The sequence below is a fragment of the Parasteatoda tepidariorum genome, chromosome 7 (genome assembly GCF_982258835.1).
Source record: "Parasteatoda tepidariorum strain Cologne lab strain chromosome 7, Ptep-v5.0, whole genome shotgun sequence".
In the NCBI taxonomy this organism is placed as follows: domain Eukaryota; kingdom Metazoa; phylum Arthropoda; class Arachnida; order Araneae; family Theridiidae; genus Parasteatoda; species Parasteatoda tepidariorum.
This window is the reverse complement of record NC_141761.1, coordinates 88,094,039-88,112,211: the sequence shown is the minus strand read 5'-3', so window position 1 is coordinate 88,112,211 and position 18,173 is coordinate 88,094,039. Positions and strand designations below refer to the sequence as shown.

Here is an 18,173-nt window from a genome sequence, read left to right as displayed (position 1 = left end):
ATTAGCTATAATACTTGAATTTTTGCATATAATAACGACTTAATTCTTAGCACAATTCGAGAAAGAAATGCAGTTTTTATAATTTATTTGGTTGCGCTGAATTTTAATGGTGATTACAAAAATAGTTTTTTCCCCCCTCAAGGAAAGATTAAGAAAACTTTAATTTGGTATTTAGAAATCTATTTTTATCCTTTGTCAAACATTTATATTTAGCTTGAATATGCTAATATCAGAAGAAAATTTTTATGAAGTATAATCATGCAAATTATAAAGAAAAATGTAGTTATGAGCAGTATCCCCAAACCTCTAGAGATACTTTTGGTAGAAATAAAACTAGAAATTTAAAAAGGAAATATTAATAGAATTTTAATGATACAAAAACCAAATACGGCAGTATTACATCAAATTTAACGAACTCAACGAAAAAGAAATTTATCTGGGAAGCTATTATTTTTTTATTATTGTCGTTGAGCAGCCGACCCAATCAATTTTGGGTCTACAACTACCAATGTTCAACTCCATAGGTTTGTAATTCTGCGCCCAATCCAGAAGGCAAGGGAACTTCTAAATTAAATATCGGGAGAAACTAGCCTTCGTGGAGAACTTTTTGATGGAACTAACTGAGAGAAATCGTGAAAACACCCCACTGTTAGCCAATCAGCAAGGGGATTCTAACCCATGAGGTTATTTTACGTCAGCAACTGTGGCCGGGGCGAGCCGGGCACGTAATTAGCATCAACCAGCCATTGCTGAGATTCGAACGTTTGGAAAGCGTTGGAAAGCGAACGTTTTAGGGCACTAGGGTATAATTTAGACTTAGTTTTTTGAGGTCCAAGTCCATCCGTGATCCGCTAGAGTTTTTTGAGACCAAGCCTATCTGAGCCCGAGATTTAATTATGTTAGATGTTGGAGAGTCTTCTAAAAATCTGTAAGGCCAAAATGTGCGAAAATATACGACTCAATGTTTGGGATTGCTTATTTTGGGATTATAATATTTAATATTTCTAATTTGAAAAAAAATATTAAGCGTTCCCGTAACAGCCCATTATGGGCCCAAAAAGTTATGCTGGTTTAGGCTCCACAATATAGCGGCCAACGGCATGATGCTTTATAAACTGACTGCTTTTACTGGCTAAGGATTAAGCAGCAACGGGGGATTAAACATCAATACTTCACAATGAGAGCTCAGTGCCTCAAGAAGACGCTATACCACAAGAGAAAATTTTGATCACAAATTTTGTTTTATCTCTATAACTAATTCAAAATTCTAGTTTAGAAAAAGTAAGTTCATACAAACCTAGAGTATGCCATAAAGTTTCAATTGCTGATAAAAAATTTCAGAATGCAAGCAAATTATCTGAAGAGAACTTCTCCATTCTGGAATCTTAAGTTATCCTCACATAATTTGTTTTCATTTTGATAATTAGAAAATTTCTTTTCAGCAATTGAAACTTCGTGAATTACTCTTAGGTTTGCCTGAACTCACTTTATCAATACTTTAAATTTTAAATTACTAATAGAGATGAAAAAGAATTTGCAATGAAAATCTTAACTCTTAAGACTCGTATCTAGATTGCCTCTGCTTAACAATTAACATTTCTTAATCTTTGTAATTGGATCAAATATATAATTAAATATCTGCTTTTTAAAAGATCTCTTTTTAAATCTTTATCTTTTTAAAGTTGTATCTTTTTAAATCTCTATTTTTAATCTAAGAATAATTGAAAGAAAGTTTTTATCATCAGCCTGAAATTTTTTCCCCTGCCTAACGAGTCCGAGTAAGGCTATGGTTAAAGTTGTCCGTCTTGATGCCTTTTTAAAATTGACAATCTGCCTCCCTTATTTCTTATAATAGGAGATTTTCTCTCTTATAATAATAATAATAATAATAATTATTGTTATTATAATAATTATAATAATTATAATAATTAAAATCATAATAATTATAATTATAACAATAGTAAATAAATAACAGCAAATTACAAACCCTCTCCCTCGTTTGGAGCTTGCGTAATTTTTTGAATGACTGACTACTTATGTTTTCTCGAATAAACAGTGGCGGGCAGTGCATGTTCGAGCAAAATTTCTTTAATAGATTCTCCCAAAAAAAGTGTAATATTGTAACTAATGGGGGAGGGGGGAACAAGTGAACCATATACTATGTTTATGAAAATCTAAACCCATATTTTAAATTCACTTTTATTTAAATAATTGAGGAAATTATACTCTATGGTGAAAATTTCATTGTAGTCTTAATTTTCCTTAAAAAAATATTTAAATTTTAATGACATAAAACTTCATCATTAAATGTGATTGCAAATTATATTTTACTCATCATAAAATATTTTCTTAAGTTAAATATCTACCGAGTAAAAAACTAATACAATAAAAATAGAAATAGATTTCTAGTTTTAGTGTCTTTAGTCTCCGGTTGGCTGTACCATTGATTGGATGCTCGAAACCATTGCCTCCTTCTCCCCCCTTTTTACACGCCACTGGTTACAAATTAAGTATAATCGTAATTTCAATAACTTTAATGGAAATAATCATTTTTATTGCCTTTATTTTACGTACAGAGTTTCGATCAATTAAAACTCCAATTTAGTAAACAAAAAAAATCTACCTGTTTCATTTTATTTAGGAATAAGGGGAAATGCCCGACGTTATTTGTAATAGGAAATCACACGCGCCGTGACACAAACATAATTCGCTCGAAGGCCTTTCACAAAATAAAAAAAACAAAAAACTTTAATTGAGACAATAGACGGACGAGGCTTTTACTATGTGTGGGTGTTTTTGTAAGCGGAAGCGATGCTGTCGATGTTACTAAATATTGTTTTCGATCATTCTAGACGCAGGAAATTGAATCATTAAGCCAAAAGATTTACACCCGCGTCGCCAAGTGAAAGCATTAAAAAATTTCGATAGTTTGGATTATAATTAATGTTAATTAAATAAAACTCCACATCGGACAATGAATTTGTTAAAATATAATTCTCGTCTTTTACTTAATTTAGATTTAGTATTTGTTTCAGTGGAACCTCTATTTAATGAAGTCTCTAAAACCCGATAATATGTTCGTTATATGGAAAACTCGTTAAATAGAAAGTCACCTTTTGAAATACTTAAACTAAACAAAACAGGTTTCAAAATCATAAGCACTAGACATAATTAAAATAGCAATTTATACTCTTTTATCATGTAAATTAGTATTTATTATTTATTTTATAAATCTTAACCATAAAAGAAATCTACATGGGAAGCAAGAATAGAGCAAAACATTATCTAGTGTTACCCTATCATTCTACACGCATTTTCAACTAAAAAAAGCTAGATTTATGTTTAAAATTATAGCTGCATTTATTAAAAAAGTAATTTCAAACATACATTACCACGTGCGTTCTTAAGTTTAATTGTTACTGATAAAATCCCTTAATTTTGTCTAAGTTTTTAGTTTGAAATGCAAACAAAAAGGGAAAGGGGCTTTACTGCTTTCTCTAAAAGTTAAGTGGCTTCAAAAATCAATTCAAGATGTCATTCCCCTATAAAATGCGTTAACAAGTTTAAAATGTTTTGAAATATTTTGGGAAATAGGGAAAGTGGATCTCAAAGAAAAGTTCGTTAAATAGAAAGTTCACTTCGCTATATGGAGGTTATTTTAAGAAGAAATTTCCAAAATGTTTTTGGTTCCTCGAAAAAAATCGCAAAATAGAGAAATTTGCAAAATGGAAGTTCGTTAAATAAAAGTCCGACTGTGTATAATTTTTTGTAACCGTGATATATGTTTGTTTTGTGTGCCTGGCAACTTCGATGCATAATTAGTTTGTTTTTGTTCTACATGGCTTCTTGCCATGTAGTGCTAAATAAAAATCTCAACACTTATGTTAAGATTTCATATTTAAGTCTTTGTGTTAAGTAAGAAATATAGAGTGAAAGAAAGAATCGAAATCTTCGCGAACTAATATAGAATGTGTCACTTATGTCAATTGATACTTATGGTACTTGTCTTATTCTAAATAGAATGGAAGGAGCAGTTTCCAAAGTAAGAAAAATAATACCACGCTTCAGCAACCAATCAGGATCGAGATATCCATATTACGTCACCCATATTACGTATCTCACTGTTGTTCCACTTACAACTTCTTCACTTCATCTTGGATAAACAGAAATTAATTAAAACATTTCTCATTCCTCAACTGAAATGGGTTTGAGATTATAAATTTCATATTAATGTGATTGATCTCGGCACAATAAGAAGTTAAATTTAAATAAAATCTTTTTTTCTTCATAAAAGTTATAACTTTCGAATGTTAAGTCAGATCAATGGCTACACTGCGTTACAATGCTATTATGTCCTGATACCTGCAAGTGACGTAGAGTGGGTATCTCGATCCTGATTGGTTGTTGAAACGTGGCATTTGCTTACGTTAGCAACTGTTCTTCCCATTCTACTTCGAGTGAGCCAAGCCCTTCAAGTATCAATTCCCTTAAATGACACATTCTGTATTCTTAAACAAAGATTCTTTCCCAAAGATTTCAATTCTTTCATTATATATTTCTTACTTAACACAAAGATAGGCACGAAGCCAAGGGGAACTTAAACATACTAATTATGCATCGAAGTTGCCACGTACACAAAACAAAAAATTATCATGGTTACTATAAAATACATAAACAAATAATAAATTTAAGTTAAGTAAGAGACAAGGACGAGAAAAAATTATATTTCAACAAATTTGATGCATGATACTGCACTGTATTTAATTAAATTATCGTTAATTAACATTCCAACTCATGTAGAGAAACTTAGCTCAACTTTAATACGCCATTTTGTTGATAAAGATTAGCTCTCGCTGACGTCATAGATCACATGTGAAGGTACGGAAGGTCTTCTTCTTGAAGTGCAATTCCAATTGAACGGTGTTATAAACTAAAATCTCGAAGCAAAACAACAAACAAAATGAGAGAAAGTAAATGGAATACTCGGAGCTTTGAGAACAAAAGAAGAATTTAGTAAAAATGGTATAATAAAACGGTACCGATTTCTAGTTCTTTTCCACATTTTTACAACTTTTTATTCTATATTTTTTTTCCTTCATGCCTTTAAAATAATCTCTCGTTGTATTTCTTTTACAAAAATATCTTTATTTTATACTTTCGTTTACTTTACACTTTCGTTCATTTTATACTTTCGTTTATTTAATACTTTCGTTTATTTAATTCGTAGTCAACTTTATCTAACCATCAAATTAACTAGTTTGATATCAGCATTTTAAAACACCTCATTTCAACGAATACAGTTAGGCCTTTCAAATTTAATTACTTAAGTAAATGCGTATATTTTAAATGTTTTATTTTATTTATAACTATATCACAAGAAGCATAGGAGAAATAAAAAAAACTGATTAAACTCACACACACTAGATTGTTTTTCTCCACGATCATGTGATAAACAGTTATGCCACTTTTAAAAGTATTGTAAATATAAAAAATAATGGTGTTATAATGAGAAAAATTAAGAAAAAGAAGCATCTATAGTCGTCTGGCTCTCTTTTCATAGCTTGTTTAACAAAAAGGTTACAAAAGTAAGCAAAATTTATTCAACGGAAAGTCGAGAAAAATAAAGAAAGTAAAAGAAAACTAGTATCTAACCATAATTTTGCTCCACCCTTTACCATTTACCTAACCTTACCATTATTTTTCTCAACCTAGAAGTATTTACATAACCTTTCTCTTTGGGTGTAATGATAAATAGTTGGTATTTATTGAGAAAAGACAATATTTACACTGTTATTTTTTCGTTCCTGTAGGGCAATGGGTCGCCATCTTGTGCTAGATCCGGGCCGCATATGCCGGAAAACGCGTCGTATGAGAGGAAAGCAAGCACAGATATGTAAAAAAGAACCAGAAGTTGTGACAGCTATCACTGAAGGATCGAAAATTGGAGTACAAGAATGTCAATATCAGTTCCGATTTAGAAAATGGAATTGCACCACAGCTAAAAGATCCTTGAAGAAAGTACTTTTAAGAGGTACAAAAAATAACCTTTTAATATTTTAATGGATGCTTTTTTTTAAAAAAAGAATCAAGTCAAATTTGTAACTTATTTTACATTAATAAATTATAAATACACAAAAATAAACTTTTTACTCACTATTAGAAAATGAAGTTTGAAAACTGTTATTTATATATATTAATTACACTGTGGAAAATTTTAGTGTATATTTGACTTCATTTTTGGTGTTGTTGTATACCAAATACATTTCTAAATACAGGACTGTAATTATCATGCACAAAATTATATAAAATAAGCAAAATAACAATTGCTTGTAAGAATTAGTGCAAATATATTACTAAAAATGTGCTTGTTTTTTAAGCGAAATGCTTTTGTAATGAAACATAGCTTGTTTTTTGATTAATTGATTTGGTTTTATCTGTGAAATTTTTCAGTTTAGCTCAAAATTCGTAGAATTTTTTTCATTTTTGACGAAATTGTTTCCTGATATATGCTCTGAGCGAATATTTTGTCGAAGTGACGAAATAACTATCATCAACTCTAAGGGGAAACAAATTCCGTCAATAATAAAAAATATATATATTGTTATTCTTTTATTTTCCAAGGAAAAAAAAGCCTCGTAATGTCTTATGTATCGAACTTTTCTAATAATCCCATAACCGTGGGCACTATATAGCTGGATTAATGCCACAAGAAAGACAGGTAGAACAGAAAGAAAAATTATACTCATGCCCGAAGAGGGATTCAAACCCGGGATCTTCCTGATACGTGGCCTGCTCCTTGACCATCATACAGCATATTTCGTCACTTTAGTTTTGATCGTCTAGTCTACACTCGTCATTATAGTTAAAAATCTCCTTAAATGCACAGGTTTCGAGTTGAGGAAACATTTTCGTCATATATTTGACAGTGTCCGATTCGTCAGAAATCACATGATTTTGTGACGAAATAATTCTCAAAATTAACGAAATATGACTCAAGGATTACTGAATTGCGAAAAGTGGAAATTTTATTTTTGAGAGTGTGACAAACTTTCACGTAAATTATCTACTGTTGCCATTTGATGGTTTTCGAACGCGCGCATAAATTGACTAAAATAATTTTTGAATAGAGTAAAGGCAATCTGAGCTTGCTGTAATCTTTCCCAATTATTAGTGTCTTGATTTAACTACACTTTTTAAAGTGAGCACGAACGCTAGATTCGGAATACTTTTTCAGCCCCTAATTCGGATAAGTATAACATCGCAGTTTTTACGTTGCTTGGGAAGAAAGTTCTAAGAGACATCTTTTTGAAAAAAATTGAGATTCCTCGCAGAAATTTATTTTTTTAGTGTTATTTCACTATGCAACATCAATTTTATTTTCTTAAGCCTTTAAATCTCGCCAATTGAGATTTCTCGCGGAAATGTATTTTCTAGTGTAATTTTACTATGCAGCAATTTATTTTCTCAAGCCTTTAAATCCCTCTTACATCAGTGGATGAAAGCACTAGGTAGCAATTAGAGTGTTAGTGTAGAAGACGTATATTTGACAGCAAACTGTCAATGAATAATTTTAAAAAGTTTCTAGACACCTAATTGACCATAGTTATAAACGTCATATCGCAAACAGTCAAATTGAGTGTTAGAAATTAGAAAAAAAAAGCTTGCAGACTTAAAATAAAACCAAGGAATAAGGTTTATTTGCGATTGCCACTCTATTAACTTCAAAGCTAATTTACAAAAACATCAATATTCTACTAAGTCATACAATTAAGTATTTGGTTTAGTCAGTTTAAGTGTTTTTAGGCAATTTGTTTACTTTTATTAAATATTTGAACAGAAGTTTTGATTTGTACAAATGAATAAGAACTTGCACAGTTTTTATAGCTAGCCAGCGTGCAATGGATTTTTCTTCAAAGAAATACTAAAGTTGAATGCCTTTTGTAAGTTATGTATAACATTACTTACAACTATAATCTGTAGATATCAAGTAGGAAAGTTGTTATTTAATCAAAGAACATAACATAAATTAAAACATTAGCTTTTTGTCTGTTTATATCAAAGTCATTAATGTTGTTAACCTAATTACCATTTATTACAATTTAAGTCTCTTCTATTAATATCAATTTTATTTCCGTACAAAGCGACGATAAAAAAAAGAATAAAACAACAGAAATGTCAAAATAGCGAAGATCAGAACAGCAAATGTCGAAATTTCGAGTGACAAAACCATAAATAGCTGAAATGAACTATACATTAACATTAGGATTCCTATTAAAATAGGCTGTGAGTTGGTAGACATAGGAACTTCACAAAATTATTGCTTTCCCCAAATTTTCTTTAATTTTTTAAGAAATAAAACAGTTTTATTGATAATTTTTCCTTCAGAACTTTAAATGATACGCTTTTTTTTAATGCTCCAGATGTAACATATTTCTTTCTCGATTAAGGGTATTTTACATAAGTAAATGTAATGCAAGTATAAGTAATTTGATTCTTTTCAATTTTAAAGGAGGTAAAAAATTTAAATTATGACTCAAATCGTATTATTTTCGACTAAATCTAAAACTGATTTTCTTGAATGCATTAAATCGTCAATTAATATATTCTTTTTGCTTAGTACGAGTACTTTAAATATAAAACTATTACATTATAAAATATAATTTTGAAGCTAATTTTAAAAATGAAAAAGACATATCTACACATTCTAAAGGCGGTTTTCTTAAATTCATTAAAGCGTCAATTTACACACATTGTTGACCGCTGACGAGATAACTCGTCGTTGCAATTGAATTATTTATTTCAATTTACGAAAGCCAAGACGACATAGAATATTCCAAAATTTAATTTCATTTCATTCAGTATACATAATGTCTATTGGAGTTTATTTAGAATGTTTTACTTTATTTAAATATTCAAATACAATTTACGATTAATAATTTCTGTGTAAAATTGCCGGTCAACAAAGTGTTAATGTGCAAAAAGCAAATATAAAGCTAATACATAAAATATAATTTAGAAGCTAATTTTAAAAATGAAAAAGACATATCTACACATTCTAAAGTCGGTTTTCTTAAACGCATTAAGGCGTCAATTTGCACACATTGTCGTCAATTTGCACAATTTATGAAACATAAGGCGATATAGAATATTCTACAGTTTAATTTAATTTCATTCAGTATAAATAAAATCTATTAGAGTTTATTTAGAATATTTTACTTTACCTAAATATTCAAATACAATTTACGATTAATAATTTCAGTGCAAAATTGCCGGCCAACAAATTGTAAATATGCTTTTTCAGTACCTTCTTCAATTATAAAGTAAAAATGCATTAAAATATAATTTATGAACCCTTTTTAAAAACAAAAAAAGATATATCTACTCCTTCAATGGCCGTTTTCTTAATTTTTTTTTAAAACCAAAACAAATAATTGTTTTTTTTCCACCAACTTCTTCAAATATGCAATAAAATATAATTTATTAAACCATTTTAGAACTTGTAGTGTATCATAGAATTGACTAAACATGTTTAATATTCCATCTGTTTATATGCTTTTTCAGTACCTTCTTCAATTATAAAGTAAAAATGCATTAAAATAGAATTTATAAACCCTTTTTAAAAACAAAAAAAGATATATCTACTCCTTCAATGGCCGTTTTCTTAATTTTTTTTTAAAACGAAAACAAATAATTGTTTTTTTCCACCAACTTCTTCAAATATGCAATAAAATATAATTTATTAAACCATTTTAGAACTTGTAGTGTATCACAGAATTGACTAAACATGTTTAATATTCCATCTGTTTATATGCTTTTTCAGTACCTTCTTCAATTATAAAGTAAAAATACATTAAAATAGAATTTATAAACCGCTTTTAAAAACAAAAAAAGATATATCTACTTCTTCAATGCCGTTTTCTTAATTTTTTTTTAAACGCCAACAAATAATTGTTTTTTTCCTCACCAACTTCTCCAAATATGCAATAAAATATAATTTATTAAACCATTTTAGGACTTGTAGTGTATCATAGAATTGACTAAACATGTTTAATATTCCACCTGTTTATATCTAATTATTTTAACTGAACTAAAACATCGCTTAATACTCTTCGATAACATCACTTTCTTTTACTTCAGATACCAGAGAAACAGGATTTGTAAACGCTATCACTGCTGCAGGCATTATATTCTCCATCACACAGGCTTGTAGTTATGGACAATTATTGGATTGCTCCTGCGAGAGAAGCAGTCCACCTGCTGCTCTTCCACCTCCACCCCAGATTTCCACGGAAGAACGGTGGGAATGGGGCGGTTGCAGTGACAATATCAATTTCGGCTATCAAAAATCAAAGGAATTTATGGATGATCGGTTTAGAAAACGAAGTGATCTCAAAACTCTATTGCTAAAGCATAATTATGAAGCTGGGAGATTGGTAAGTAATTAAAATGATGCAGCCTTGTTTTCTTACCCTCAGAAGCAACGATGCTCGAAAAGCGACTTAGATAAAGCACAAATCAACCACAGAAATGAACATACTATAGTTTCGGTTCTCTTAAATAAAAAAAATCTTCCTCAGTGTCGCCAAAGAAAGTTTCTTTCTTCTTGTTTAGACACTGAGGAGGGTTCTTGTTGTTCGACTGAGACAACTTTTTTTAATACTCTCGGAAGAGTCAATATTCGAAGTTAAAGTGAAAAAACAACGCGAATAATGCAGAAATCAAGTACAGAAATGGACATACTATAATTTCAGTTCTCTCAAATAAAGAACCTTCCTTAGTGTCTAAAGACACACACAAACACAAAAATCACCAAAGAAGAAAGTTTTTTCTTTTCTTGTTTAGACACTGAAGAAGTTTCTTGTTCGAAACTATAGTCAGTCCATTTCTGTCCTTGATTTGTGCTTTATGCACGTTGGTTTTCACTTAGTCTACGAAGCTCAAAAAAATATCTTATCCTTTTTAATCTTCGAAACGATGCTGTCTTATAAACACGTAAGCTGGGCAGTGGCAACAGAGCTCCCGCCTCCAATGAGGTAACCCGGGGTTCGAATCCGATGGCTTGTCGATGCGAATTCCGCACCCGGCTCGCACCGACCACAATGCTGACGAAAAATATCATCAGTGGTAGACTGATTATGGGTTAGAGTACCCTTGCCATGAGGCTAAACCGCGGGAGGTTTTCGTGGTTTTCCTCTCTTTGTAACGCAAATGCGGCCTAGATCCACCAAAAAGTCCTCCCCGGAGACAAGTTTCTACCAATACTTGATCTAGGAATTCCCTTGTCATTTGGGTTGGGTTAAAAATTATAAGGCTACAGTGTGGAATATTAGTAATCGTGAACTCAAAATTGACTAGGCTGTTCAATGACGGTAATAAAATAAAATACATAAGCTTTTCGGAAACTAAGGTCTGAATCAGATTAGCTTATAAGCCATACAATGCTCACTAAACTCCCCACAAGTCTTGCTCGTTAAACGTCGGCATTTGCATTGGCATTGTTGTAACGTGCTTTGCTGTCAGTTTAAAATGTTTAAGACAGTTGACCTGTCCACTTAAATTTGAAATTCGGCAAGTGATTCGATTTTTGACCATACGAGACATCCGGAGGTTCATTTTTGTCTGAAAGTTTGTCATTGCATGAGAATACCAGATCATATTTTGCTATTCAAATCTGAAATTGAATCAGATCTTTAGGGTGGGGAACGAATTGACTGCCCATAATACAATTCGAGATTTGACGTTGAGTATTTTTATTAGTTTCTCAAAATTCAGCCACAAACGACGAGGTGAAAGATTGACTGTAATTTTAAGACTAGTTATCCTCATAGACCATACAGTTCAATAACTCAAGCATACAAAAGCTTGTAGAACGTTAGTACAAATGTTTAAAAAAAATACTACATGTAGAACATATAAAGAACATGTAAGGAAAAATGAAAGCTGTTTTTGTTGAAAATCCGTGACGATTCATGCAGTATTAAAAAATCAGTCCTCACTTTCCAAAAAATCATTGTATCAGTTTTAGAAATTTATTATTAAGGCTGGAAAAGTAGTAGTCAAGGTAAAACTAATTTTGCCATGTTTTGACGATTTTTATGAATAGGGTCATTTTAAACAGGTCATTATTGAATGCATCAAAATGAGGGAAAATAATGCTAATTTTCATTTTGTGATGAAATAAAATAAATTCTTGCTAAATGATATTACTTATTATTGTATGGTCTTTCTCTAGATCAAACATTAAACGGAGTGTCAAATTTCAGGGAAATAATAATTGGATATAAAGGAAATAATAATAATAAAACATAAGTGTTCTTTTTATTTTTTAAAAAAAAATTTAAGTTATTGTGATGAATGACTGCCATTTGAGTAATAAAATTTCATAGCAATTGTTCCAGTAAGCGTAGATTTCAAAACAACTTCTCACTCTCATGAATTTATTTGTCTCTTAAAGACAAAAACGTGCGATCATAATGAAAGTGAGAAATAGTGGACAAAGGACAGCAAAAAATTTCATCTTCTTTTACGTTATTTCAAACTTTCATTGAAGAAGTCTTATTAGAAATAACAACTGTTACTCATAAATAAATATTATTAACTGCGATAAATGGCAGCATTTCATTTACGACATAATAAGTCTCTTTACTGTTTTAGAAAACAGGAATCTGTTAACTACCTGTTTTGTGATTTGTAGAAAACAAGCATGATTTATATGAAGTTGTTAAGGAATTATTTTCTTTATTTTTATCATATTAATATGACAGGTTGTTTTTAAATATTAATGATATTTAATTTTTACTTTAGACTAAGGGATTAAGCTCCATGCTCGCTGCCCCACACTAATCTCATTGATTACTTCGTAATTATTATTGTTTCGAAGCATAAAACAGTTTTTTTTTCTAAGAAAGTTGAAATTATTCACTTAAAATATATGTACTATAGTATGTTGATATATGTTGATTACGCCTTTTTTCCCACTTCTTCGGTTCAACATTTGTTTCTTCAAGTAAATGTTTATATATATATAACAGTCGTTGAACAGCCGACCTAATATTATGGGTTTACGACTACTAATGCTAAAGTTCGTAACCTTGCAATTTTGAGCCCCATCCAGAAGACAAAGGAACTCCTAGATCGAGTATTGGGAGAAATTTGCCTTCGTGGAGGACTTTTAGATGGAGCTAACCCGCATTTGTGTTACATGGAGAGAAAGACCACGAGAACCTCCCACGGTTAGCCTGACGTCAAGGGGACTCTAACCCATGATCCGTCTACCAGTGAGGATATTTCACATCAGCACTGTAATCGATGCAAGACGGATGCGGAATTCGTATCGACTGGGATTCGAACCCGGTTCGCCTCATTGGAAGGCGAGTGCTCTATACCCTGAGCTCAAATTAATTGTTTGAAACAAATTTGATTGATAAATAGTATTAAAGATCTATTTCCTTTATGATTCTATTAAGATTTATTAGCGGATGAAAAAAAGTTCGCCTAGTATTAGTTTTTAAAAATAATTAACATTTAAAATTAAAGGCATACTGTTGTAATTTCGACGAGTTCACAGCCGTAATATAATATTTTCGCTTAACAAACAAGGGGATTTATTAAATACAATTTGTGCATAAAGCTGATCGTTAAGTTTTAAATCATTTAACGAACGTTTTAAACGGTAATTTATGATATAATATTAATGTAATTTACACCAAAGAATAATGATTGTAGTACAGATAATAAGGTTAGACATCGATTCAAATAAATTTATCTTTCAGTGCAGCATAATAAAATAATATCATAAAATTACGTTACAATAAAGAAACAACTATTTTAGTAATTAACTCTTAATTTAGAAAACAATGAAAATCAAAAGCTTAATTACAGGAGAGTAAAATAAGAAAAGCAGATAGTACTGTTAAATATACCTTTAAAGGTAAAAATATATTTGAGGGTGCCCCTTACCGAAATTGGCGACTTATGTTTGGTGCTATTCCTGTTTGCGCGGAGCATCGTGTTTTCTGTTACCACGGTTTTGGGCACCATTCCTGCTGGAATGGTGGCCAAAACATAATGATATTTCAATAAAACATTGGAAAATTTCTACAAAACATCGGCCAAAGCTTTATAAAATTGAAATGAACCCAATATAAGCAAAATTAATAAACCCAATATAAGCAAAATTAATAAACCCAATAAAATGCATTTTTAATCGAAACAAAAATTAATGGAGTAAGCACAGAAAGAAAAGGAAAAAAGCAACTCGCGTCGTCATTAAGCTTAAATATCTTCAGATTTAGGTGCACAGAATTCTCTAATGCAGTTAGATACTGTCTAAATTTATCATGAATAAAATCTGTGTACCTCCATCGCCACATGAATTCGGCGAAATGCGAATCGAAAATGGCGTCTGTGGTACCGCACTGACGGTGACATTTTTTTCCAAAGTCCCTTTTTATGACTGTCCACATACCTTCGAACTTATTCACCAGAAGCAAAAGTAACCTTACCAGCCAGTATCCAACGTAGAATTAACGGACTTCTGAAATTACATATACAGTTGAACATTTAAAAATTACGCTAAAATCTAAACCAATCAGAATCACGATTGGGTTTCAACATCGCCCATCTTGGCGATCAACCGCGATCACAACTTGGCGAGAATCAAGGGGCACCCTCAAATATTACCCACCTTTAAAATTGGGATGCAAAAATATTGTACTGGAAATTAATGCTTTATGAATTTTATTAATTTTATGCTGATGGCAACCAAAAAACATAGAAATTAATGTTGGAAAACTGGATGCTACCGTGTGATTTTCCAGTCAATAAAAATGCACCGATAACTATAGAACACTGCGACAACATCATAAGAGATTTATATATAGTTAGAAATAATATCTTAGGTTAGTTTTTACTGATTGATGAGAATAATTGCAATCTGATTCGTTTCTATTTTTTAGGCAGTGCAAAAGCACATGAAGCTTGTATATAAATGCCATGGAATGTCTGGTTCATGTGCCGTGAAATCAACTTGGCGCAAATTACCACTATTCCGAGAAGTTGGCAATTATCTGAAAGAACGCTTCGACGGGGCCGCAAAAGTGATGCCAGGGAACGATGGCCAAGGATTCATACCGGAAGGCGAAACTATCAAGCCTCCAACTAAAGAGGACATTGTTTACACCGAAGAGTCGCCAAGTTACTGTGAGCCAGACAAGAAAACTGGCTCTCTGGGTACTCAAGGAAGGCACTGCAATCACTCATCGATCGGGGTCGACGGTTGCGAGCTCTTATGTTGTGGGAGAGGTTACGAAGCTGTTAGAAGAACACATAGGGTAAACTGCAATTGCAGGTTTCAATATTGCTGCGACGTCCAATGCGAGACATGTGATCGCAGGTATACTTACAGTCGGTGTCTGTGATAGGTTTTGAGATCTAGTATGTGTTTTTTGAAATTATTGTGCCAATCTTAGTGTGTTCCCAATTAAATTCGGAAGCAAGCCGAACTAGCGTAGTGAAAAAAAATATGAGCTTATTAAATAATACAAAAATTTTGTGGAAATTTGAGTATTTATTATTCACGTGACTTTCAATGGTACTGCTTAGATCTAAGAATTTCATTATTCGTCCATCAATAATTTACCATCAGGGTTCAGAGATAGGCATGTTAATGTAAGGCCTTTTCGCCTTAGGCACGTATGGATAGACATGTTAACGTACTTTTCTTGCTTGAAGTTTAAGATAAGTTGAGTTATTATCAAATGGTGTCTGGGTATTTCAGAATTCATTAATGATTAGTTACTTAAGAAGATGATAGTTCTTTTTTTCCTGATTCTATTGCTTTGAGAAAAGTAGCATTCATAGTTTAGGAGAAACAGCTAAACTATTTCCTTCCGTATGAAAAAATCTTTAAAATTTGAGGACATTGAAAACTTAAAAGTTTCGCAGTTCGCGAACGTAGAAATTCTAATAAAAACGACACTTCGCATTCATTGATAATATTTGCATTGCTGTAGGATAAAAAATATTCTAGAAATTTGGAGTGAATACTTATGAGGTTTTTTTCCTAGATGCTTTGTTGTATGCATTCAGCTATTCCGAATTTTCTTGCTTGATGAACAATTTGTAGAGTCATCACTTCAGAAGCTTTAGAAATTAAAATTAAACTAAGTTTTAATCATCAAAAGACAATAGAAAGTTACAAACATATGCATAATTTGTATTGCTTATCTTTGTGAAAAGATTATCCATGGTTTAATCTGATAATAATTCCAAAACATTTGCTGCGTGGTAATAGCCATTCAAGAAATATAAGGTGAAAAACGGAACTATTTATGGAAAAAGGGCAACTAAAAAGCGTTTCTTATTAAACTTCGGTTAATGTTCGTTCTTATTAATGTTTAAGTATAGGCAAACTCTACTTAGAATATTTCTTATAAATAGCTTTAATCTTACGATTCGATAGGCCACATTTTATTGAACAGTAAAGGCAAACACCAGCTCAATCCCTCCGTTTATTTCGCGGCCATCATATGGCGAAATTAGACAAGCTTAATGAAGGCTTAAAATTGACCCTTCTTTGAAATCAGTTTCTAGGACTCCTGGAAACATGAATATATATTTATGTATTTCGAAGTAGCCTCCATTTGCCTTAATTCACTACTTTAAACGGATGTAAAAATTTCAGAAACAACTTTTAAAGTCTACTATTGGAATGTTCTTTAATTTTGATGCCGTGGTTTTCTAAACGTCTTCACTCTCCTTAACCTTATACTTTTTTCAAGTTTTTCGGTTTCGGAATGTTTTGATGATAAACCTTTTGTAGATTTTTTTTTTTTTTTTGCTTTTGAAACAGAAAAATATGTTAAAGAAATATGGTTTAACGTTGTCGAGTTCATTAGGAAACCTTAATATCCCACAGTAAAAAATAACTAAATTCTGCAGGGGAAAAACATTCACGGAAAAAAACTGGATAAAGAAAAATACAGATTTTTTCTGTTCTTAACCGTTATCCGAGAAATATAAACAATTTCTGTTTATTTACGGTCCTTCTCTGTATATTTGACGATTTGAAACTATTTTTTTTTTTTTTTTTTACAAAATGGTTTTTTTTTTGTTTTTTACCCTTATCATAAATGGATTAAAACAGTCAGTTAAAATTCTAGCTTTTGTCATCTAATATCGCTTACCGTACCATAACTTTTATCTTTTTTCAAATCATTTTACGATTATTTTCTATATTTGCATTTATTTTTCAGCAATTACTTTATAGTTTTGAAAATTTTATAAGTAAGACTACGAATTGACTTTTTTGTTAAAAGGATGCTAAACTGGATCAAATGATGCTAAACCGGACCATTATGTTTCTTCAGATATAATGTTCTGGCTATTTAAGTTGCCAGTCAATTTTGTAAGAGTAGATCACGATAGTTTTAAATATTTTTACACTTAAATATGATATCAATATGACTTTTAAGATAAAGACAGTTTAAGACCTTTCTTCATAAAAGAAAACGAGCTTCGGTTCAAAGCACTCGCCTAACAGTGACCCAGGTTTGAATCCCAGCGCTGACTAGCAGTACAAATTCTCTCGCCGCCCACAATGCTGACCTAGTAAATAATTTATAAATATAAACTATATCAAATTATATAAATATAAATTATATTACATTATATAAATATAAATTATATGAATATATATAACAATACTTATCTGCTAAAAAACAGGCGTCCGTTTTTAAATATTAGTATTTTTCTGTAAAATAAACGGTTTTATACTGGTACATCAGCTGACAGTTTTTCCCTGAATTTAGCAGCTTTTTTTTACAGTGCAGAATTAAATAGCATTAAAAGAGAAGATTACTTCTGAAACTTTTACATCCAAGTACGGAAGTAAATTACGGCAAGTGGAAGTAACTCCAAAACATATTAAATGAGTATTTAATTCGCTGAATATATTTAGAATTAGTTTTGGAAAAGAATACTCAAAACTCTCAGATACTTTTACTGTTAAGTAAACACTTACAATTATTTTAAGCATTGCCTAAATAATTAAAAAAAAATTTCAATTTAAATATGAATAACTAAAATTGCATTTTAATTTTTTATTTGTGTTATGAAATATTTTTACGTCATTTTTTCAAGAAACTGTAATCTAAGTTTTATTTGATTTCTTT

The 18,173-nt window shown here is 30.9% G+C and overlaps 1 protein-coding gene across 2 annotated transcripts in view; it reads left to right on the top strand.

Annotated features, from left to right (window-relative positions):
• Window positions 1-17,089, top strand: part of Wnt6 (Wnt oncogene analog 6) — a 31,026-nt gene extending 13,937 nt beyond the window's left edge. For both annotated transcript variants that reach the window (XM_016050670.5, XM_016050671.5), the window contains exons 2-4: window positions 5,811-6,031; window positions 10,138-10,433; window positions 14,958-17,089. In XM_016050670.5, coding sequence (XP_015906156.2) covers window positions 5,811-6,031; window positions 10,138-10,433; window positions 14,958-15,419 — 979 coding nt within the window. In that variant the 3' untranslated portion in view covers window positions 15,420-17,089. The remainder of the gene's footprint in view (window positions 1-5,810; window positions 6,032-10,137; window positions 10,434-14,957) is intronic.
• The last annotated feature ends 1,084 nt before the right edge of the window (window positions 17,090-18,173 follow it).